The sequence below is a fragment of the Schistocerca nitens genome, chromosome 8 (assembly GCF_023898315.1).
Source record: "Schistocerca nitens isolate TAMUIC-IGC-003100 chromosome 8, iqSchNite1.1, whole genome shotgun sequence".
Lineage (NCBI taxonomy): Eukaryota > Metazoa > Arthropoda > Insecta > Orthoptera > Acrididae > Schistocerca > Schistocerca nitens.
Genome location: NC_064621.1, coordinates 338,258,456 through 338,281,949, shown reverse-complemented (window position 1 = coordinate 338,281,949; position 23,494 = coordinate 338,258,456). Strand labels below are relative to the sequence as shown.

Sequence of the window (23,494 nt, the reverse complement as noted above, 5' to 3'; positions counted from 1 at the left end):
TCCCTTGATGCCTCAGAACATGTCCTACCAACCGATCCCTTCTTCTGGTCACATTATGCCACAAACTCCTCTTCTCCCCAATCCTATTCAGTAGCTCCTCATTAGTTATGTGATATACCCATCTAATCTTCAGCATTCTTCTGTAGCACCACATTTCGAAAGCTTCTATTCTCTTCTTGTCCAAACTATTTACCGTCCATGTTTCACTTCCATACATGGCTACACTCCATACAAATACTTTCAGAAATGACTTCCTGACACTTAAATCTATACTCGATGTTAACAAATTTCTCTTCTTCAGAAACGCTTTCCTTGCCATTGCCAGTCTACATTTTATATCCTCTCTACTTCGACCATCATCAGTTATTTTACTCCCTAAATAGCAAAACTCCTTTACTACTTTAAGTGTCTCATTTCCTAATCTAATTCCCTCAACATCACCCGACTTAATTCGACTACATTCCATTATCCTCGTTTTGCTTTTGTTGATGTTCATCTTATATCCTCCCTTCAAGACACCATCCATTCCGTTCAACTGCTCTTCCAAGTCCTTTGCTGTCTCTGACAGAATTACAATGTCATCGGCGAACCTCAAAGTTTTTATTTCTTCTCCATGGATTTTAATACCTACTCCGAATTTTTCTGTTTCCTTTTCTGCTTGCTGAATATACAGATTGAATAACATCGGGGAGAGGCTACAACCCTGTCTTACTCCCTTCCCAACCACTGCTTCCCTTTCATGTCCCTCGACTCTTGTAACTGCCATCTGCTTTCTGTACAAATTGTAAATAGCCTTTCGCTCCCTGTATTTTACCCCTGCCACCTTTAGAATTTGAAAGAGAGTATTCCAGTCAACATTGTCAAAAGCTTTCTCTAAGTCCACAAATGCTAGAAACGTAGGTTTACCTTTCCTTAATCTTTCTTCTAAGATAAGTCGTAAGGTCAGTATTGCCTCACGTGTTCCAGTATTTCTACGGAATCCAAACTGATCTTCCCCGAGGTCGGCTTCTACTAGTTTTTCCATTTGTCTGTAAAGAATTCGTGTTAGTATTTTGCAGCTGTGGCTTATTAAACTGATTGTTCGGTAATTCTCACATCTGTCAACACCTGCTTTCTTTGGGATTGGATTTATCATATTCTTCTTGAAGTCTGAGGATATTTCGCCTGTTTCATACATCTTGCTCACCAGATGGTAGAGTTTTGTCAGGACTGGCTCTCCCAAGGCCGTCAGTAGTTCCAATGGAATGTTGTCTACTCCGGGGGCCTTGTTTCGACTCAGGTCTTTCAGTGCTCTGTCAAACTCTTCACGCAGTATCGTATCTCCCATTTCATCTTCATCTACATCCTCTTCCATTTCCATAATATTGTCCTCAAGTACATCGCCCTTGTATAGACCCTCTATATACTCCTTCCACCTTTCTGCTTTCCCTTCTTTGCTTAGAACTGGGTTTCCATCTGAACTCTTGATGTTCATACAAGTGGTTCTCTTATCTCCAAAGGTCTCTTTAATTTTCCTGTAGGCAGTATCTATCTTACCCCTAGTGAGATAAGCCTATAAATCCTTACATTTGTCCTCTAGCCATCCCTGCTTAGCCATTTTGCACTTCCTGTCGATCTCATTTTTGAGACATTTGTATTCCTTTTTGCCTGCTTCATTTACTGCATTTTTATATTTTCTCCTTTCATCAATTAAATTCAATATTTCTTCTGTTACCCAAGGATTTCTACTAGCCCTCGTCTTTTTACCTACTTGATCCTCTGCTGCCTTCACTACTTCATCCCTCAAAGCTACCCCAATTTTCTTCTACTGTATTTCTTTCCCCCATTCCTGTCAATTGTTCCCTTATGCTCTCCCTGAAACTCTGTACAACCTGTGGTTCTTTCAGTTTATCCAGGTCCCATCTCCTTAAATTCCCACCTTTTTGCAGTTTCTTCAGTTTTAATCTACAGGTCATAACCAATAGATTGTGGTCAGAGTCCACATCTGCCCCTGGAAATGTCTTACAATTTAAAACCTGGTTCCTAAATCTCTGTCTTACCATTATATAATCTATCTGATACTTTTTAGTATCTCCAGGATTCTTCCATGTATACAACCTTCTATCATGATTCTTAAACCAAGTGTTAGCTATGATTAAGTTGTGCTCTGTGCAAACTTCCTCCAGGTGGCTTCCTCTTTCATTTCTTAGCCCCAATCCATATTCACCTACTACGTTTCCTTCTCTCCCTTTTCCTACACTCGAATTCCAGTCACCCATGACTATTAAATTTTCGTCTCCCTTCACTATCTGAATAATTTCTTTTATTTCCTCATACATTTCTTCAATTTCTTCATCATCTGCAGAGCTAGTTGGCATATAAACTTGTACTACTGTAGTAGGTGTGGGCTTCGTATCTATCTTGACCACAATAATGCGTTCACTATGCTTTTTGTAGTAGCTTACCCGCATTCCTATTTTCCTATTCATTATTGAACCTACTCCTGCATTACCCCTATTTGACTTTGTGTTTATAACCCTGTAGTCACCTGACCAGAAGTCTTGTTCCTCCTGCCACCGAACTTCACTAATTCCCACTATATCTAACTTTAACCTATCCATTTCCCTTTTCAAATTTTCTAACCTACCTGCCCGATTAAGGGACTTGACATTCCACGCTCCGATCCGTAGAACGCCAGTTTTCTTTCTCCTGATAACGACATCCTCTTGAGTAGTCCCCTCCCGGAGATCCGAATGGGGGACTATTTTACCTGCGGAATATTTTACCCAAGAGGACGCCATCATCATTTAATCATACAGTGAAGCTGCATGCCCTCGGGAAAAATTACGGCCGTAGTTTCCCCTTGCTTTCAGCCGTTCGCAATACCATAACAGCAAGGCCGTTTTGGTTATTGTTACAAGGCCAGATCAGTCAATCATCCAGACTGTTGCCCTTGAAACTACTGAAAAGGCTGCTGCCCCTCTTCAGGAACCACACGTTTGTCTGGCCTCTCAACAGATACCCCTCCGTTGTGGTTGCACCTACGGTACGGCTATCTGTATTGCTGAGGCCCGCAAGCCTCCCCACCAACGGCAAGGTCCATGGTTCATGGGGGGAGGGGTGTTATGAGCGCCCGTACAAATTCCCAATTTTTACACAGTCCTGACTCGCCATTTTCACGAATGATGATGAAATGATGCGGACAACACAAAGACCCAGTCCCCATTTCAGACTAATGTGGAACACATTCAAAGACTGTAAAGTCGGGAGAGGGCGTATGCTGTCCCTTTCTGTTAAATATTCAACTCCTTTTACTTTTTAAAATTATTTAATTGTTTCTTCTATTATCTGGGATCATAATCCCTGAATTTAAATTTTTGCTCTCTTATTTTTAATGTTTTAGGGCCTCGAGTAAAGTTGATAAATAAAATTCTTAGTGAAGATATTTCTGATGTTACGTGAATAGCTGCCACAGCCTATTGCGAAAACACTCATTAAACAATTGAAAATTGACTTTAAACTATGATTTCTCATTCACTGATGTGCTGAAAATTATAATCTGTAACTTACTTTACGTGGAACTGCGCACCTCTCTCACAATTTAATGATGTATGAATCTGCCGTGTAAAGGCGTATTGTTGTGCGCCGTCCGCAGCTCGTGGTCGTGCGGTAGCGTTCTCGCTTCCCACGCCCGGGTTCGATTCCCGGCGGGGTCGGGGATTTTCTCTGCCTCGTGATGACTGGGTGTTGTGTGCTGTCCTTAGGTTAGTTAGGTTTAAGTAGTTCTAAGTTCTAGGGAACTGATGACCATAGATGTTAAGTCCCATAGTGCTCAGAGCCATTTGAACCATTTTGTTGTGCGCCAGCGATGTTATTGCTCCAAGCTGCAGTCTTAAGTGAAATATGAAAATGCTTAAATATTTGACAAGGAGGGTTTCGTTATTACGTAAATAACCAGGAAAGTAATGCGTAATACATATATTATTCTTATTTCTCCTAGTACACAACTGTATATAACAGCGTAAGTAATAAGCGTCTACTTTCGGTTACGTCTAGAGAAGAAGTTCTTTAATGTCTGATCTTGTTCATCGTTTCACGAAGACGACCTCGGAGTTACATAAAATATTACTCGCAGAAATTTCAGCACATGGCTAGATAATTAAAATAGTTTTAGAGTTATTCTCACATAAACAGCGTTTATCGAATTTTCGTCGTGACACGTATTAAAAGTAATGATCAGATATCGCACTTAATGTTCTTGACTGTGACGCGTTTAACATTTTACATTATTTAATATGTACATCCATGCGGGGAAGCTACGGCACAGGCGATATGCTGCCTCTCGCAGCAAGTTGCAAGCCGATAAATTCCAGAAAGGAGGCCAAGTCCATCGTAAGCAATATACGAATAATTACAGTTGTATCTCAATGGAAAAGCAAGTCCACAGCGAGGTAATCAACACTGTATTACAGTGGGCATAAAGAAGTATTTCACACTCTGTATGTGAACAGGTTGCTCGGGGCCGGTTCGCGAGGCCATAGGGTTCACTCAGCTTAGTCTCTCCTAATTTTGCCTCGCGGTACATTATGCGTGTTCTGCTAATCGATTCCATTTACGTATCGCTGCTCGCTGGTGGGGTACCCTCGACGCTGCGTTTGGGAGATAAATTAATGACGACTGAGGCTACTTTTCCATGCTGTCTACGTGCAGTGCATTTAACACTGTGTGTGTATGTGTGTGTTTATTTGTTTTAATAGACTTGCATCAGACAGCTAAATAAGTGACAGTGTTCCAGATAAGTGTGTTCCAGCAGTTCCGTCTTTGGTTTGCAGGGAGTGGTGTACCAACTCGACGTCGCCCTGGAAAGCGTCGACACGCAACGAAGCGGCCTAGTCTTCATCTACGACATGTCGGACTCGAAGTATTCCAACTTCGACTACGACCTCAGCCAGAAAATACTTACATTGCTCAAGGTAGGAGGCAGCAGAAGCGAGCTGTTCAACGCGTTGCCCGCATTCGCGACCACTTACCGCCATCGCAAGCTGAAAGGATGTTACCGAAGCGATCACTTTTGGCACGAACAGTACTTACACTCCAATTTCAGACATTAAAATATTAGTTTCTGAAGAGAACATCATACGCTATGGACGAAGAAGATGATGCAGTGTCTTGCTGGTCTGCAGCGGGCTTTGCAACGTATCAAACACTTGTACATAATCTACCATTGTGTTCCTTTATCGTCCGCGAGTGAAGAATGCCATCTCTCCATTAGTTATTTGGTAATTATTCTGATCATTAACAATTTTTTCGAGTTCCCATGATCATAAATATTGTAATCTACAAACCCTTTGGCGAATTCCATACAACATGCGTTTTATATTGTTGGGTTCGTTTCCCTTACGAAGAATTAAAGAATCAATAGAATCACTGTCTGTCTTCAAGCTTTGTAAATCTCTTACTAGGTAGCCAACAAATGAAATAATTGGAAATCTTTTCACAGTACTGTAGGTGTGTATGTATATTTATCATGTCGAAATAAAAACGTGGTAATACTGACATATATAAAAATAGCAATGTGGCTGAAATCAGTGTGATCAAGATAAGATGTCTACTACACAAACACCCTGCCAGCTTTCGAACAAACACCGGTGGTACAAGGGGTGTCTGTGCTTATAAGTGCTTACCTTAGCCGAGGCAGATGCTTTTGCGGTCCTGTCTCGTGACGTAACTGCTCAAGCGTCATGTGAGCTGTTGGTAAGAATGACAACGTGATTCGTAGATCAGTAAACATGTTCAGAATTGCTCTGAGCACTATGGGACTTAACTTCTGAGGTCGTCAGTCCCCTATAACTTAGAACTACTTAAACCTAACTAACCTAAGGACATCACATACATCCATGCCCGAGGCAGGATTCGAAACTGCGACCGTAGCGGTCGCGCAGTTCCAGACTGTAGCGCCTAGAACCACTTGGCCACCCCGGCCGGCTAGTAAACATGTAATATAGTGTTAATTTACTCTCCAGACCAATGGTTCAATGATACATAAAATAAGAGGGGTTGCCTCGTGGATGGTTGATTCTTTCGCCATGTTTATCATGGGTATTTACAATTTGTACAGAAACCAGATGGCAGTTATAAGAATCGAGGGGCATGAAAGGGAACCAATGGTTGGGAAGGGAGTGAGACAGGGTTGTAGCCTATCCGCGATGTTATTCAATCTGTATATTGAGCAAGCAGTAAAGGAAACAAAAGACAAATACTGATTGTAATTCTGTCAGAAACAACAAAGGACCGGCAAGAGCAGCTGAACGGAATGGACAGTGTGTTGAAAGAAGGATATAATATGAACATCAAGAAAAGCAAAACGAGGATAAAGGAATGTAGTCGAATTAAATCGGGTGATGCTGAGGGAATTAGATTAGGAAATGGGACGCTTAAAGTAGTAAATGAGTTTTGCTATTTGGGGAGCAAAATAACTGATGATGGTCGAAGTAGAGAGGATATAAAATGTAGACTGGCAATGGCAAGGAAAGCGTTTCCGAAGAAGAGAAATTTGTTAACATGGAGTATAGATTTAAGTGTCAGGAAGTCGTTTCTGAAAGTATTTCTGTGGAGTGTAGCCATGTATGGAAGTGAAACGTGGACGATAAATAGGTTAGACAAGAAGAGAATAGAAGCTTTAGAAATGTGGTGCTACAGAAGCATGCTCAAGATTAGATGGGTAGATCACATAACTAATAAGGAGGTATTGAATAGAATTGCGGAAAAGAGAAATTTGTGGCCCAACTTGACTAGAAGAAGGAATCGCTTGGTAGGACATATTCTGAGGCATCAAGGGATCACCAATTTCGTATTGGAGGGCAGCGTGGAGGGTAAAAATCGTAGAGGGAGACCAAGAGATGAATACATTAAACAGATTCAGAAGGATGTAGGTTCCAGTAGGTACCGAGAGATGAAGAAGCTTGCACAGGATAGAGTAGCATGGAGAGCTGGAGCTGCATCAAACCCGTCCCTGGACTGAAGACTGAAGACCACAACAACAATCATGATTATAAGGTACTGAGTAGAATCTTGCAGCGGACTTCAGGGCTGGTCAGTTGTTATCGAAGTAAAACCTCCAAAAGTGAGTTCACGGAATTCAGACATTGATGGCTGCAGTTATGCAAGTATTGATACATATGAGTGTCCATACATGGAGTGCTTAGACGCTTGATGGCGTTAATGAGATACCAAAACTGGTCGTCAAAATAAAATAACTTCAGAAAACATATGGCTGTTTGGCGATTATTCTTTGGTAAATAGAGGCCAGAGGTGAACGACGGCTGCAGAGATGTGTGCGTCGAATAGAAGGGCTAGTTTTGAGCGAATTACCGCCCAGATGAACCAAGGGGTATCAACAGTGTCCCCATAACGGTCGTTCAGTCAACCGTTGCTGCATGGAGGCCTCTTTGGCAGGCGCCTGTTTCATGCACCCATACTGATTGCTGCTCATTGGCGACGAAGGGTGGAATCTTCACCGCAATGCTGCAAACGGACGTCCACTGAGTGGCGACAGGTGGCCTTTTCAGATGAATCACGTTTTTTGCTTCTCGGACAGATGGCCGTTGGCTTGTAGGGCTTGAAACGCCGGCCGTAGTGGCCGAGCGGTTCTAGGCGCTACAGTCTGGAACCGCGCGACCGCTACGGTCGCAGGTTTCGAATCCTGCCTCGGGCATGGATGTGTGTGATGTCCTTAGGTTAGTTAGGCTTAAGTAGTTTTAAGTTCTAGGGGACTGATGACCCCAGAAGTTAATTCCCATAGTGCTCAGAGCCATTTTTTATGGCTAGAAACGTCTGAAAGCAAACACGCTGGAACCGGGAGGGAGCGTTATGTTGTGGGTAATGTTTTCGTGGCATTCCGTGATTGATCTCGTCATTCTGGAAGGCACAGTGGATCAAATCCACCACTGCATGCAGTTTGTTTATCCTCGGTGCGATGCCATCTACCGGAAGAACAATGCAACGTGTCACACAGCTCGCAGTGTATGTGCGTTGTTTTAAGAGCACCAGGATCGTTTTACCATACTCCCCTGGCCTAATACTCCGCATTAAAACTCAATTGAGAAGCAGCGAGACTATCTAGATCGGGTTGTTCGTGTGATCGCTCCTCATCCGAGAAACCTAGTGCGGCTGGCCACGGCAGTGGAGTCGACATGGTTCCATATCCCTGTCGGTACATTTCAGAACCTCACTGACACTCGTGCTCCACGTTTAGCAGCGGTTCACAGTGCAGAAGGTGGCTATTCAGGCACTTGACAGGTGGTCACATTAATGTGATTCTTTGGGCTGTCAGATTTTGTGTCTTCCCGCCCATTCTGTTGACATGGCACCCAATTACTTCTTCCTCTTTCCTCGGGTGACGAAACTGTTGCGTGTGAGGCATTTCCGGAATGACGTCGAGGTGATTTTTTGGATGAAACTTCCCTTAACAGCCAAAATACAGACTACTGCTGCCGAGATTTGTGCCAAGTCATCCATCGTTGGGAATATTGTGAAGCATTGAAGGATGCCAAATATCTCGCGAAATAAGCATCAAACGAAAAAAACTACAAAGAACGAAACTCGTCTATCTTGAAGGGGGAAACCAGATGGCGCTATGGTTGGCCCGCTAGATGGCGCTGCCATAGGTCAAACGGATATCAACTGGGTTTTTTAAAATAGGAACCCCCATTTTATTACATATTCGTGTAGTACGTAAAGAAATATGAATATTTTAGTTGGACCACTTTCTTCGCTTTGTGATAGATGGCGCTGTAATAATCACAAACGTATAAGTACGTGGTATCACGTAAAATTCCGCCAGTGCGGACAGTATTTGCTTCGTGATACATTACCCGTGTTAAAATGGATCGTTTATCTTTTTTGGAAAAGGTCGATATCGTGTTGATGTATGGCTATTGTGATCAAAATGCCCAACTGACGTGTGCTATGTATGCTGCTCGGTATCCTGGACGACATCATCCAAGTGTCCGGACCGTTCACCGGATAGTTACGTTATTTAAGGAAACAGGAAATGTTCAGCCACATGTGAAACGTCAACCACGACCTGCAACAAATGATGATGCCCAAGTAGGTCTTTTAGCTGCTGTCGCTGCTAATCCGCACATCAGTAACAGACAAATTGCACGAGAATCGTGTATCTCAAAAACGTCGGTCTTGAGAATGCTACATCAACACCTTGGGCGCTGATGACCACGCTGTTTAGCGCCCGTAAATATCAAACACACACACACAGACACACACACAACATCTATTGCACCCGTTCTATTTAGCGACGAAGCGTCATTCACCAACAGCGGTAACGTAAACCTCCATAATATGCACTATTAGGCAACGGAAAATCCACGATGGCTGCGACAAGTGGAACATCAGCGACCTTGGCGAGTTAATGTATGGTGCGGCATTATGAGAGGAAGGAAAATTGGCCCCCATTTTATCGATGGCAATCTAAATGGTACCATGTATGCGGATTTCCTACGTAATGTTTTACCGATGTTACTACAAGATGTTTCACTGCATGACAAAATGGCGATGTACTTCCAACATGATGGATGTCCGGCACATAGCTCGCGTGCGGTTGAAGCAGTATTGAATAGCATATTTCATGGCAGGTGGATTGGTCGTCGAAGCACCATACCATGGCCCGCACGTTCACCGGATCTGACGTCCCCGGATTTCTTTCTGTGGGGATGGTTGAAGGATATTTGCTATCGTGATCTTCCGGCAACGCCTGACAACATGCGTCAACGTATTGTCAGTGCATGTGCGAACATTACGGAAGGCGAACTTCTCGCTGTTGAGAGGAATGTCGTTACACGTATTGCCAAATGCATTGAGGTTGACGGACATCATTTTGAGCATTTATTGCATTAATGCGGTATTTACACGTAATCACGCTGTAACAGCATGCGTTCTCGGAAATGATGAGTTCACAAAGGTGCATGTATCACATTGGAACAACGGAATTAAAATGTTCAAACGTACCTACGTTCTGTACTTTAATTTAAAAAACCTACCTGTTTCCAACTGTTCGTCTAAAATTGTGAGCCATATATTTGTGACTATTACAGCGCCACCTATCACAAACCGAAAAAAGTGGTCCAACTAAAACATTCATATTTCTTTACGTAATACACGAATATGTAATAAAAATGGGGGTTCCTATTTTAAACAAACGCAGTTGATATCCGTTTGACCTATGGCAGCGCCATCTAGCGGGCCAACCATAGCGCCATCTGGTTTCTCCCTTCAAGCTAGACAAATTTCGTTCTTTGTAGTTTTTTCGTTTGACGCTTATTTCATGAGATATTTCGCCCGGCCACGATCAGTGGACAACCCTGTATAGAGGACTAACACCATCACCAGGTTTCATGGTAAGAGCTTGATTTCTTTCGAAGTGGTAATTAAAACGACACGACTACTCCTCGTAGACACAGAGACAGGTGTGTTAGTCGATGATGCTGCCCTTTCGTAAGTACTGCCTGAGAATGGGCTCAGCTTCGTCACAGTGTAGTGGTCGGCCGGATGGTTTATCGATGGGGCAGCGGGCACGGCCGGATGCTAATTCCGCGAGCAGCGGCTCGGCCGGCAGGTACGTGGAAGGTGCCACAGGTGTCCCGCGAGCCAATGACTCAGGCGGGCGGCTTCCGACTAGCTGCGCTTCCAGAAACTGCACTAAATGCGGACGTCGCGTGCCAGCACGGCCTTCCCAGAACCGGCCGCCCTGGCTGCCCCTCGCCGAAGAGCACGTTCGACGCCGAGCAGCGCGCTGCCGGTCATTTCCATCCCAGAGCGGCGCGGCCGCCCCGCGAGAAGGTAACGCGCCAGAGCAGTATAGTTTTTCATCTTCTGCAGTCGGAAATATGAATGGCATCTGTACATCGTATGTATTCGTTACTGAGATAAGAATATTCCGCGACAGTCGAAATACTATTCCAGTGCCGCCTGAAACTTTTTGTTTTGTTTATTCAGCCCTCTCTTACATCAGACCAGGAACACCCACCAAAAAATATTACAAAATACAGCCAATAATAAAAAATTAAAAAAAATGATGATGATGAGGTCCCATACTCCGAGGAGCGCAGGGGAAGATGCGAGAGACCCGCACCGCTTACTAGGCAAGGTCCTACCGGAGGTGGTTTGCCATTGCCTTCCTCCGACCGTAATGTGGATGAATGATGATGATGAAGACGACACAACTGTTGTGGATTGGCAGGAGAGCCGAAAGGCACGCGTTTAAGCTCACGCAGGCTGGCGTGAGGTCTGGAACAGGACAAGGAATTTAGACTTCAGAAAAAAGGAGGTAACTGGTGGAATACTTAACTTTAATCCATTAATGTTGAACGTAGCTCTTGTCTGTACATTATTTACAATATCAATAGTAACTGATAATGGCGCCTTGCTAGGTCGTAGCAAATGACGTAGCTGAAGGCTATGCTAACTATCGTCTTGGAAAATGAGAGCGTAATTTGTCAGTGAACCATCGCTAGCAAAGTCGGTTGTACAACTGGGGCGAGTGCTAGGAAGTCTCTCTAGACCTGCCGTGTGGCGGCGCTCGGTCTGCAATCTATGATAGTGGCGACACGCGGGTCCGACGTATACTAACGGACCGCGGCCGATTTAAAGGCTACCACCTAGCAAGTGTGGTGTCTGGCGGTGACACCACAACAACAACACCCAGTCATCTCGAGGCAGGAAAAATCCCTGACCCCGCCGCGAATCGATCCCGGGACACCGTGCGCGGGAAGTGAGAACGCTACCGCAAGACCACGAGCTGCGGACCCAATAATAATAATAATAATAATAATAATAATAATAATATGAGGGACTCCGCTATACCGGTCGCAAGTCCGGGGCCTCATCTAACAAGCGATGAGGAAGGACGAGCGGTAGGCGTAACACCTCGTAAAAAAACCGGGGTTCAGCTGGCCCGGCTGATAGCACCCAGTAAGAGCTCCTGCCTAGTGTACAGGTGAAAACTGGTAAACGGCTTCCAAGGCGGATGAAGATGGTTGATGCGATGTCAGCGGCAAGGAAGTCAGAAGAACCACAAGGGTAAGGTTGGTCTCCATAGCTTGGGAAGGCAACTAATTTATGGGAGTAAACCCTGAAAACCTACCGGGGCTTCAACATCAGTAGTAACACGATTAGGCCGTAACTATCCTAATCCACCCAACAACATTTTCAATGAAAACATGGAAGACAAACATACGGATGTAATTAACCCAGGTGGTACTCAATCCACCGTTGCTTCGGACGACGTTAGTGGGCCTTTGGATTCAGGGGAGCCCACACTTCAGTCTGGAACCGCGCGACCGCTACGGTCGCAGGTTCGAATCCTGCCTCGGGCATGCATGTGTTGGTTCAAATGGTTCAAATGTCTCTGAGCACTATGGGACTTAACATCTATGGTCATCAGTCCCCTAGAACTTAGAACTACTTAAACCTTACTAACCTAAGGACAGCACACAACACCCAGTCATCACGAGGCAGAGAAAATCCCTGACCCTGCCGGGAATCGAACCCGGGAACCCGGGCGTGGGAAGCGAGAACCATGCATGTGTGTGATGTCCTTAGGTTAGTTAGGATTAAGTAGTTCTAAGTTCTAGGAGGCTTATGACCTCAGGTGTTAGGTGACATAGTTCTCAGAGCTATTTGAACCATTTGAGTCGGAGCATCCTGAAACCTCTAGAAACAAGATACGACATAAACAATGCAACTATTTCGCCACGCTGGACGTAAACACCTCGCTCAAAATGGGCAAGTTGAAGAATCTGACAGACACTCTGAAAAATGGTTCAAATGTCTCTGAGCACTATGGGACTTAACATCTATGGTCATCAGTCCCCTAGAACTTAGAACTACTTAAACCTAACTAACCTAAGGACAACACCCACAGACACTCTGACACAGCACAAGATTCTTATCACAGCGGTACAAGAGACCAGATATACAGATGAACATGCCTTTGAATCTCAGGGCTATCGAATCTTCAGGGCCAAACTGAGACGTTGGAACAGGAAGAACGTCCCTCACCTGGTAACTGGATTTATTGCCATTAACAAAAATCTTGATTCCGTTATCGACTTCCATTCACCTAATAGTGGAGTGTCTCTATTAAAATTTTGATGCTCCCGTAAGGTCTACACCACTGTGAATGTACATGCGCCCATTAACCAGGACAACAAGAAAAACCCTGAAGGCACAGACCAATTTTGGGAAGATCTCGAGGACGCTATCGGCAAGATCCCATAGCGGAATACGGTCATATTATTGGGCGATTTTAACGCCCAGTTAGCGAAAGAGCGAAAGTATAAATATATAGTGAGAGAATACCCAGCTCACATGCGGACTCACAGAAATAGAGAACGACTTGTGGGACTCTGTAAAGCATTTTACCTAGTAATGAAATCAACGGCCTTTAAGCATCCACCAAGAAACCGGAAGACATGGACTTCACCCAATAAACTCCTAGGAGAGTTTCAAATAGATCATGTGGCCATTTGAAGAAAGTCCTGTAGAAAAGTCCAAAATGTGAGTGTGTTAAGAGGGGCGAACCTGGGCTCAGACCACTACCTCTCAAAAATAAAGTTCCTATTTCTACCTAGGAATACAAGAAAGTCTCAAACTCCAAAACTTACCAAGTTAGACTTGGAAAAACTGAAAACCTGCAATATGCTTACAGAGAGAATGCAAAGACTAGATCATGAATGCAATAACTGCAACCAACTAAGGGACAAATTAATAAAAGCCGCAACAGAAGTCGCCCCACTAAAGAAACAGAAGAAATATGAGTGATGGACAAATACCTGCAACCAAGCGATCGCAAAGAGACAAGCAGCTTGGCTAAAATGGAGCTCACAGAAGTCCGAAGCAAATAAGGAGAAGCTGATAGAACAGCGTCGGCTAGTTGCCAAAACCAACCGGCAGGTTAAACGTTAGTGTACTCAGGACCAACTGACTCAGATCAAGATTTGAAGAAGAATAACATTAGAAACTTTTACCAAACTTCCAAGCGAGACCTTAGAAGCCGTGCCCCAACCAGTTACACTTCAGAGGACCAGATGGAAACATAGCATATAATGACAAAGACAACTGCCGCGTATTGGCCAAATATTTTGAGAATCTCCTCAACTGTGAGTCCCCTAAAACCACCTTTATCTATCAGGGCATTCCCAGACAACCAAACTCTCACCCTCCAACAGAAGAAGTGAAAAACATCATTCAGTCCCTGAAGAATAACAAAGCACCAGGAGAAGACGCTATAGCTGCAGAGCTGTAGAGGCAGTCTGGGAACAAAGCAATTAGCAAGTTGAGCGAGATCCTACGGAAGATTCGGGATACTGAGAAGTGACGAGATGACTGGACATCGGCTCTGATCCACCCCTTACACAAGAAGGGTGATTTGAGTGACATCAACAATTGTAGAGGGGACTCATTGATACCAGTCGTATATAAGATATTATCTAAGGCATTATTGAACAGAGCTGAACCTCAATTGGACCCAACACTTGGATATCCTCGGGGTGGTTTTAGAAAATGACGTTCTTGTGCTGAACAGATCCTATAACTTGAAGTCAGTATTAAGTCAAATTAAACTAGCGAATAAACAGTACGTAATTACTTTCGTTGACTTCAAGAAAGGATACGATTCAATCGACAGACATACTAAAATGAGAATTAGCAGGAAATGGACGTGGACCAGAAAACCGATAGCCTTATCCAAAAGACGCTGAGTAACACTAGATCACGAGTAAAGTTCAGGGGAGCACTTTTAGATAGCTTTGAGATAAAGACAGGAGTTAGACAGGGAGATGGACTTTCACCTCTTCCTTTTGTATCCCGCCTGGACAGGCGGTGCGTGGGTCTGCTCCTGTGAATTGCTTCTATAATATAGGCCGAGAGTGAAGGAAGCGAGTAGGAGCAGGAGAGATGAAGCACTTTCGTACTGCATGTAACTTTAACACTTTTAATAGAGTCAAAAACACAAGTAAATATCAAATGCATGCCTAACTTTGGCTAGGATGAGCACGTAGGTGTGAAGCCATAATCCATGTCTAATCCTGTGAAGTTAGGATGACTGTTCTGTATAATCTCAAAACTAACAAATACTCGTTGCTGTACAAATTTTAACCGAACGTAACTAATAAAAAGTCTCAATAGCCAGCTAGCCCACTCGGTAGTAGAAGCGATATTTCCAGGTCGTCTGCTCTTGATGAAATGACGGCACTCCCTGAGCTCCACAGCGTCGGCTAGAGGGCGCTGGGGTCGGCGTAGTTAGTCTTCTCCCGTAGTGCCAACTTACGAGAGCGTGCACCTACGTTGTGGCATCGTAACTATCGAGGCCACACTTCTCTTCAACTGTGCACTGGACAAGGTGGTCAGAGAGTGGCGAAAAGAAATGGAAGTACAAAATATACCGAGCGGTGTTTACCTGCGACACAAACGAAAGGGACTGTAATCCGTTTATCATAAGAATAAACGTGATGTAAACAAACTCAAACGCGATGATTGGTGAGAAGCCGTAGCACACGTACACTGGTGTTGTTACGCTCTTGGAAGTAGGTCCTAATTATGTATTAGATATCTTATTACTAAGATACGTTAAATGAAACTTCAAGCTATTCAAATGTATTAACAGCCATCAACGTTTTCCTTAATCACGCTTTAGTTGCGTAGATTTTATTTCAAAAATCGTGTACAGTCGCAGCCTCTGCAGCGTTGTGCTCTGATTGTTGTGCTGTTAGTGCGCAATATAAAAATGGCTGAGGCTGCTTTCTGTTCCGTAGTGAAACACGGGTGTGGAACACGGTTAAGAAGTACCGAGAAATAGGCTGTTCTTAATGTTTTTCGTAAATTAACGGAGATAATCGGCTTTGAAGTTTTCCCAGAGTTGTATATAATGCAGCTGATAAAGATACCGTTATTCAACGTGTAGCACATTCGGTATCGTAATGGAATATGAGCCATGCAGTTAACTCGTGCGGTGGTTAAAATTTCACTGGTATTTTTTTTTCTCGTTCAATTTGAAATACCTACATCTCGTAATTATAAAACTCGTCACCGTTTTTTATGAATAATGCACGTCTTCTCGTTTCTAATTACATATTGGACGCGAAATTCCTGTTTCCATTTCAAATACAAATTCTTTATTATCGATGTTTTATGAAAGACTCTTCATAAAAGTGGTTTAAATTAAGAAAACATAACCATTTAATTTTTAAGGCAAAAATGAAAAACCAAGTCCTCTTTATTTGGACTATGTCCATCGTTTTATACCCACAGAGGTAGAAAAGTATCGTAGAAACATGAAAAAGAATCTTTTTCACAGCATCGAGCACATCATACAAATGCTGCATTTTTACATTTGCTATTGTACCATTGCAATATGAACCCAACAGAACTGGTCTGGAGCTAAGCTGGGGATTTGGCGCGATAAGTAACAAGGCTGTTAGGCTGCCAGACGAACTGGAACTAACGCACGCAGCTTTTTCACACGTCACTGCCGAAAGCTGGCGGGATATAGAACGGCTCGTCATAAAAGAAGAAGAGAAAATGGTGTGCTTGGTTGGCTGTGTGGATTCTGTTGTTGATAGGCTCGTTATCAACTTAGCAGGTGACACTTCCAGAACTGAAATGTATTTCTCGGATTCGGATGAGGAAGGAGCTAAGAGATTACCAGACGACTGAATGTAAGTAATACTTACAGTGGTTGCAATATTTAACTATATAGTGAAATCTTTCAATACTCTCTTACGTTACACACAGCTTAAGCAGAAAAATTACCCTGTGGTTAAGTCAGGAATTTTTATCATTCTTTCAGGAATTTTTATCATTCTTGTATTTAATTACAATAGTACGTTAGCTAAAAACTATGTATTGCCGGTCTCGTCTACTCGTCTGAGGAGCGTGTTGTGGGAGATTTGCAGAGTATTATTTCATTCTGCTTAAAAAGTTAAATGACATTCGAAGCTGTATTGCTTCTCTGCTCGTCTCTCTTTACGTGTGAACTGCAGCTGGCCACGTCACTGCACGCTTGCTGTACCAGCTGACTGGCCAGTTCTGTCCAAGTTAACTGCGCCGCTAAAGCTGTTGTCTCATATTATCGCTAAGTCGATGTGCGCGTAACGCACAGCACAAAACGTATCCTTATTATTGTACTTGACTGTACTCGAGACAGCTTGGCTGCAGTCCCACATGAAATGGAAATCCATTGAAGTTCCAGCAAACGCGGAAGAATACATAGTGCAATGCTTACATCAGGTTTATTCTTATGACGAACGGGTTATAGAAGTAGACTGCTCACTGCAAGTAGCAGTAAATCAGCTCAATATTCCCAAACTCCAGGCTGCCAAGGTAGGACTTCAACTGTCACTAGAAAAGACAAAATGCCGCACCAACATCAGTGATACTCCCAATTAACTACAGCTGGACCAAGGTCAAATTGAGAAAGTTGACGGATTCAGGTATCTAGGAGAATGGTTGGAACCTAATCTATCAGAAAGAACAGCACTACCAACTCGGGTTACTAAGTTACAATTAGCATATCGATTAACCAAGAACATCTATAATAAGAAATGCCCATCTCGCATTTCCAAACTAAAAGACTACCAAACAGTTAACCGCCCTGAAGCCCTATATGCCGCAGAATGCTTGAATCTGAACAGGAGAGGCTTGACAGATAAACTGACCAACCGACTTCTCAACTACTGGAAGAGCAGGAAGACCGTGACACCATGGCTGACAGAACTCAAGAAAGACATCCATGAACTGAACATAACTGAAAGTGATATTAGAAACCGTGCACTTAACAGAAGGATACTAAAAGAAAAGAGGTTTCTGGACAGATCACCACGTAAAAAGACCGGTGCCCTCTGGACAAAAGAGAGAAAGGAGAAACATAGCCAAAGAATGCGGGATTACTGGGCAAACATCAGGTCTCTGTCCAGGCTGAAAAGTTGAATATCGTGGTCCTTAGGTGGCCCATTCGAAAGAAGAAGAATATGAGGGACATTTAATAATTAGAGAGATAAATTGATGTAGAAATGAAACAGTTTTTAAGATGAATTTAGTATTTTCATGACTTTAGGTTGGCATCACTGGGATGAACTGAGAACAGCTGACGTATAAATGTGTTTTGTTTACAACCTAAATATTGCACTTAACAATGGCGTCTCCGCTTCAAGTTTCCACATTAGTTAAACGACTTCAGTGATCAGTTTCTTTTTTTTGTGAAGGTGAAAACACGGCTGAAATCTTTTCTTGAATGATTTTATGGTATGGTGAAAGTTGTATGTAGGCAGGGATTTTTACAGGTGGACACAATAGTTAAAAAACGGTCGAATCTCAGTGACTAACGGGCAACATCCTGGCCGGCCAGTTGAAATGTCAACTCCTTTGCTTGAGAGCCATATTGACGATATTGTTCGTGAAGAGCGACGTATCACAGCGCACTGTGAACTGTCATTTTCGACCGCGAAATATGTGGGAATCAACGCCCCAGGGAAAGGAGTGGTTTCGACTGTATCCTTTATGCCGCCACCTGCGTCCTCTTTCTGCCGATTCTTAGCGGCGGTGTATCTGGAAAGTTTTCCTCGGCCACCCATAAGAAACCCGCATGATTTTGAACGCTGGGCGTCGCGATCCTGGCCTCCATTGCAGAGGCGTCGAAACAAGGGCTGAAATGTCGGTATGAGGGGGGAGGGGGTACTATTGTTACATAGTGTGACACGTTCACGATGGCGTTGGGTGTAATGGTGAATTGTGGTCAAGTTTACTGCCAATGTGACGTCATTAACCCAGCTTACACCCCACATAAACTTCAGAGCTGTACTCTGTTTTTCGCTTGTGTCCACACCTTGCTGTCTGAAGCATTACGGAGCTCGAGGACGCCACGCTTTTGCACCATTACAGAGGCACCATTGATTCAAATTCCAAACTTATGCGTTGCAATGGGAGACAAGGGGTTTCGAAAAACTGTAGGCAGGTAGGGTCTGGCAGGTGGACGCCTGTGTCCATACACAGTCCGACGGATCGACGAGTGGGTCGGCGGACCAGCCGGGCTGTGAACGGGCGCCTTGAGGAGGACTGTACAGCCGTACCATTGTTTGACGGTCGCACTGATTCACGTATGTGGGATATAGCAACAGACATTGCCGGAGTTGTGAAGCAACTGAAAGAGATGTAAACATTTAAGTCGCCATTTCTGGACGGAATCTCAGTTCGGTTCTACAGAGAGTAGGCTTCGCGTTCACTCCTTTCTCAGGTCGCATTTATCGCGAATCTCTCGACTAGAGCAAAGACCAAACTGACAGCAAAAAGCGCAGGTGATCCCCATATACTGTGTAAGAAGGATAAACGAGTGGTCTTACAAAATTAAAGACCAATATCCTTAACGTCGGTTTGCTGCAGAATTCTTAAACATATGGTAAGCTCGAATATCATAAATGTTCATAAGAAAAAGAGCTTTTGTCCACATATCAGTTTGTGTTTAGAAAGCATCATTTGTGTGAAATTCAGCTTGTCGTTTAGTCGCACGATATTCTTCGAATTATGGATGAAGGGCAATAGGCACATTCCATACTCCTAGATTTCGAGGAAGTGCTCGACACAGTGCAGACTTAACAAAAGCCAGAGCATACGGCATAGGATCTCAGATTCGTGAGCGGCTCGAAATCTTTTCAAGTAATAGAAACCATTATCTTGTTCTGGACGGCAACTCTTCACTAGAGACTGGAGTGCTGGGGGGGGGGGGGGGGGGAAGTGTAATAGGCTTGATCCTGTTGTCTATGTACATATATGATCTGACGGTTAAAGTGGACAACAATCGGCGACTGTTTGTGTGTGAAAGTGTAGTTGTTGAGTGATTGTAGGAGGTACAGGATGATTTAGAGAAAATTTCTAGTTGGTCGAATGAATGAGAGGTAGCTCTAAATGTAGAAAAGTGTAAGTTAATGCAGCTGAATAGGGCAAAGAATCTTGTACTGTTCGAATACAGTATTAGGAATATACTTCTTGACTCTATCATGTCGATTAAACATGTATGCGTAATGCTGCAAAGCGATATGAAATGGAAACTGCGCATAAGGTCGGTTACAGAGAAGGCGAATTGTCGACTTTTGTTTATTAGCAGAATTCTGGAAAAAGGTTCAAAAATGGTTCAAATGGCTCTAAGCACTTCGGGACTTAACATCTGAGGTCATCAGTCCCTTAGACTTAGAACTACGTAAACCTAACTAACCTAAGGACATCTCACACATCTAGGAGGCAGGATTCGAACCTGCGACCGTAGCAGCAGCGCGGTTCCAGACTGTAGCGCCTAGAACCTCTCGGCCACTGCGGCCGGTTTGGAAAAAGGTAATTGATATATAAAGGAACAGAATACTTGTGCGTCATATTCATGAGTACTGATTCGGTGTTTGAGATCTTCAACAAGTCGCATCAGAAGAAGACGTCGGAACACTTCAGAGACAGTCTGATAGATTTGCTACCGGTAGGTGCGATCAAACCGCGACTTTTACAGAAATGCTACGTGAACTCAAATGGGAATTCGTGGAGGAAAGACGAAGTTCTATCCGTGAAAAAATATTGAGACAACGTGGAGAACTGGTACTTGCGGCTGTTTACAGTAAGATTCTACTGACACGAAAGTACTCCTCGCCTGAGGACCGCGAAGTCAAGGTAAGAAAAAATGGCGCGCGTACAGAGGCGTAGATTTTTTTTTTCATTTGTGAGAGGAACAGGGAAAGGAATTACCTGTAGTGGTACGAGGTGTGATGGTTTGCGGAGTATGTATGTAGGTGTCCAGGGGGTGGACAAAAATATGGGAACTCCAAGAATGCAACACATTACCATGCCTAATACAATGTAGGATTCTCATTTGTTATTCAAAACAGCTTCCAGTCGTCTCGGAATGCATAAATACGGGTCCTGTATGGTTTTCGAGGGAATCGTGTACCATGCTTACGGCAAAATAATGACAGGTTAAAGTAACGATGATGGAGGTGGATAGCGATCACTCACCGCTCTCTGCAAAGCAGACCACAAAGGCTCAATAATACTGAGATCTGGTGTCCGTGGTGGCCATCGGAGATGTGACAATTCATCCTCGCTCTCACGAAACCAGTCCTGGATGAAGCGATCTGTGTGAACAAGGCTCCTGTCGTTCTGGAAAATAGCATTACCAATGGGAAACAAACATCGTTGCGTGGGATGCACCTTATCAGCGAATATGGTCACATAATCCTTACCAGTAATTCGATGTTGTGGAGAAACGATGGATCCCAACGAATACCACGATATGGCTGTTCAAATCGTCATCGAGCCCCTGCCATTTTGGTTCTCTGGAGATAAACAGTGCCAGAAGTTGGAAACAGTATGAAACAAGATTCATCCGACCAAATGACTTTCTTCCATTGCTCTGTAGTGCAGGTTTTACTTCTTCTGCGCCCCGTTTTCCTGCTACGGGCATTTACAATACTGCCGGCCAGAGTGGCCGCGCGGTTCTGGCACTGCAGTCTGGAGCCGCGAGACCGCTACGGTCGCAGGTTCGAATCCTGCCTCGGGCATGGATGTGTGTGATGTCCTTAGGTTAGTTAGGTTTAACTAGTTCTAAGTTCTAGGGGACTAATGACCTCAGCAGTTCAGTCCCATAGTGCTCAGAGCCATTTGAACCAACCATTTACAATACTGATGTATGGTTTTGGAATTCCACCTCGCCCTGTGTAAGATGTCGTGGTCTCCTGACCTTCATTGCTTACATATTCCGCCCTCACAATTATATTCCGTACATCAAGACGCTTCATTCGAACCCAAACTCGATAAGATAAAGTCAATGTTGTATGAATTCATGCAAACGATATGCAAATAACAAGTAAGCGCACCGTGGTTGAAATACTCGAGGCTGGCGTACACACATACATTCCAGACACGACAGTCACAGGAGCTTTTAGTTCGGGAGAGAAAACGCACAACGGGACGCCGGTCCCTTCAGAGGACAACCCACCAAGCCTATCTATGTCGGCCGGTGACCGCCCGTGGAGCGGACAGCGTGCGCCCGAGGGAAAGGAGGAGCGACCCCGTGTTCGGCTTAAAAACAAATTCCCTTACACTGTGTGGGAGCGGTCAGCCTACGCATTCTTTACGCTTAGCATACAGTTTCAGGAATTTTCACAGGGAGACAGCAAACACGAAACGCCGATACTACAGGTTTCCGGATTGGTCGCCTTAAACGAAACGTCATTCTCCCGCTTTAGAAGAGCAATGCTGATTGGCAGAGGATATTTCTGACGCCTTGAGCTGAAGGAGTAATGGAAGATATACCCCCTCACGTCTGGCGTGGAGAGGAGCCGTTCCGTTGTCGCTCTTGGAGCGAGGAACAAGTGTCTCCTCAGTACTTCACTGGGAGAGCACCTCTGTCGAGAGCGAATCGAAGGGCGACTCTATATTGAGTCCTTGCGATTAAGCGTTGTTCACTGTGTTGGCCGACACACTTATTGTGCGGTGTGAACGGACAGAGTTATAGTTAAACGCCTGTGAGCGAATTTTTGAGTGTCATCGCGATGGACTCGTTATCTGACCAGTGCACCACGCCAATAGTTAGACTAGGGGCGAATAGGAATCCTTGACTTCATCAAGGCGTAGGGAGAGTTTGATTGGCGAAGGTCAATCCAGATAGAATGAGAGTTATCTTATTTGTCAGCAGCGAGCGGCGCAGACATCAGTCATCGCAGGTATTGTGCACTACAGCTCTTGCGAGCCCCATATTTCCTCCACAACAGTACACTTCACTGCATTTCACACGCGACAGCCTCGACCGTACCAAGCAACATTCTAAAGGATAATTATTCAAGTTGAGTAGGCGCACCTCTCAGCTATTCTGCCAAGTCAATAACAATGAAACTTTGTATAGAAATTTCATTAGCGAATCCTATCCTTGAGAGGTAACTTCACATTCAGATGGTTCAAATGGCTCTGAGCACTATGGGCTCAACGTCTGAGGTCATTAGTCTCCTAGAACTTAGAACTAGTTAAACCTAACTAACCTAAGGACAGCACACACATCTATGTCCGAGGCAGGATTCGAACCTGCAACCGTAGTGGTCTCACGGTTCCAGACTGCAGCACCTAGAACCGCACAGCCACTTTGGCCGGCTAACTTCACATTCCAAAAAGAACCAGGATATAACTTGTTCAGTTCATAACTAAAAGTGCCATTGTGATTTCTCAGAATTTTTGCAAAATAAATAATAATTTTCGTTAGTTTCATGTTTTTCTTACACTAACTAGCACTACTCCAGTACCCAAGTATCCCACTAGTTATGTAAGAAATTTTGTGAATTTTTTGTGTCACTTCCTTACACCGGACGACTCCAGAAGACATTTATTGCTAAAAGTTTTTCAGGCATTTCTCTTTAGAACGTTAGGAGCGTCTGTCTGACTTCTGTAGTATTGCAGGGGTGGAAATTGCATCTTGCTG

The 23,494-nt window shown here is 44.0% G+C and overlaps 1 protein-coding gene across 2 annotated transcripts in view; it reads left to right on the top strand.

Moving 5' to 3' along the window:
* The window catches only part of LOC126198672 (tyrosine-protein phosphatase non-receptor type 9), an 870,239-nt gene that overhangs the window by 438,398 nt on the left and 408,347 nt on the right, over nt 1–23,494 (top strand). For both annotated transcript variants that reach the window (XM_049935163.1, XM_049935164.1), the window contains exon 4: nt 4,812–4,952. In XM_049935163.1, coding sequence (XP_049791120.1) covers nt 4,812–4,952 — 141 coding nt within the window. The remainder of the gene's footprint in view (nt 1–4,811; nt 4,953–23,494) is intronic.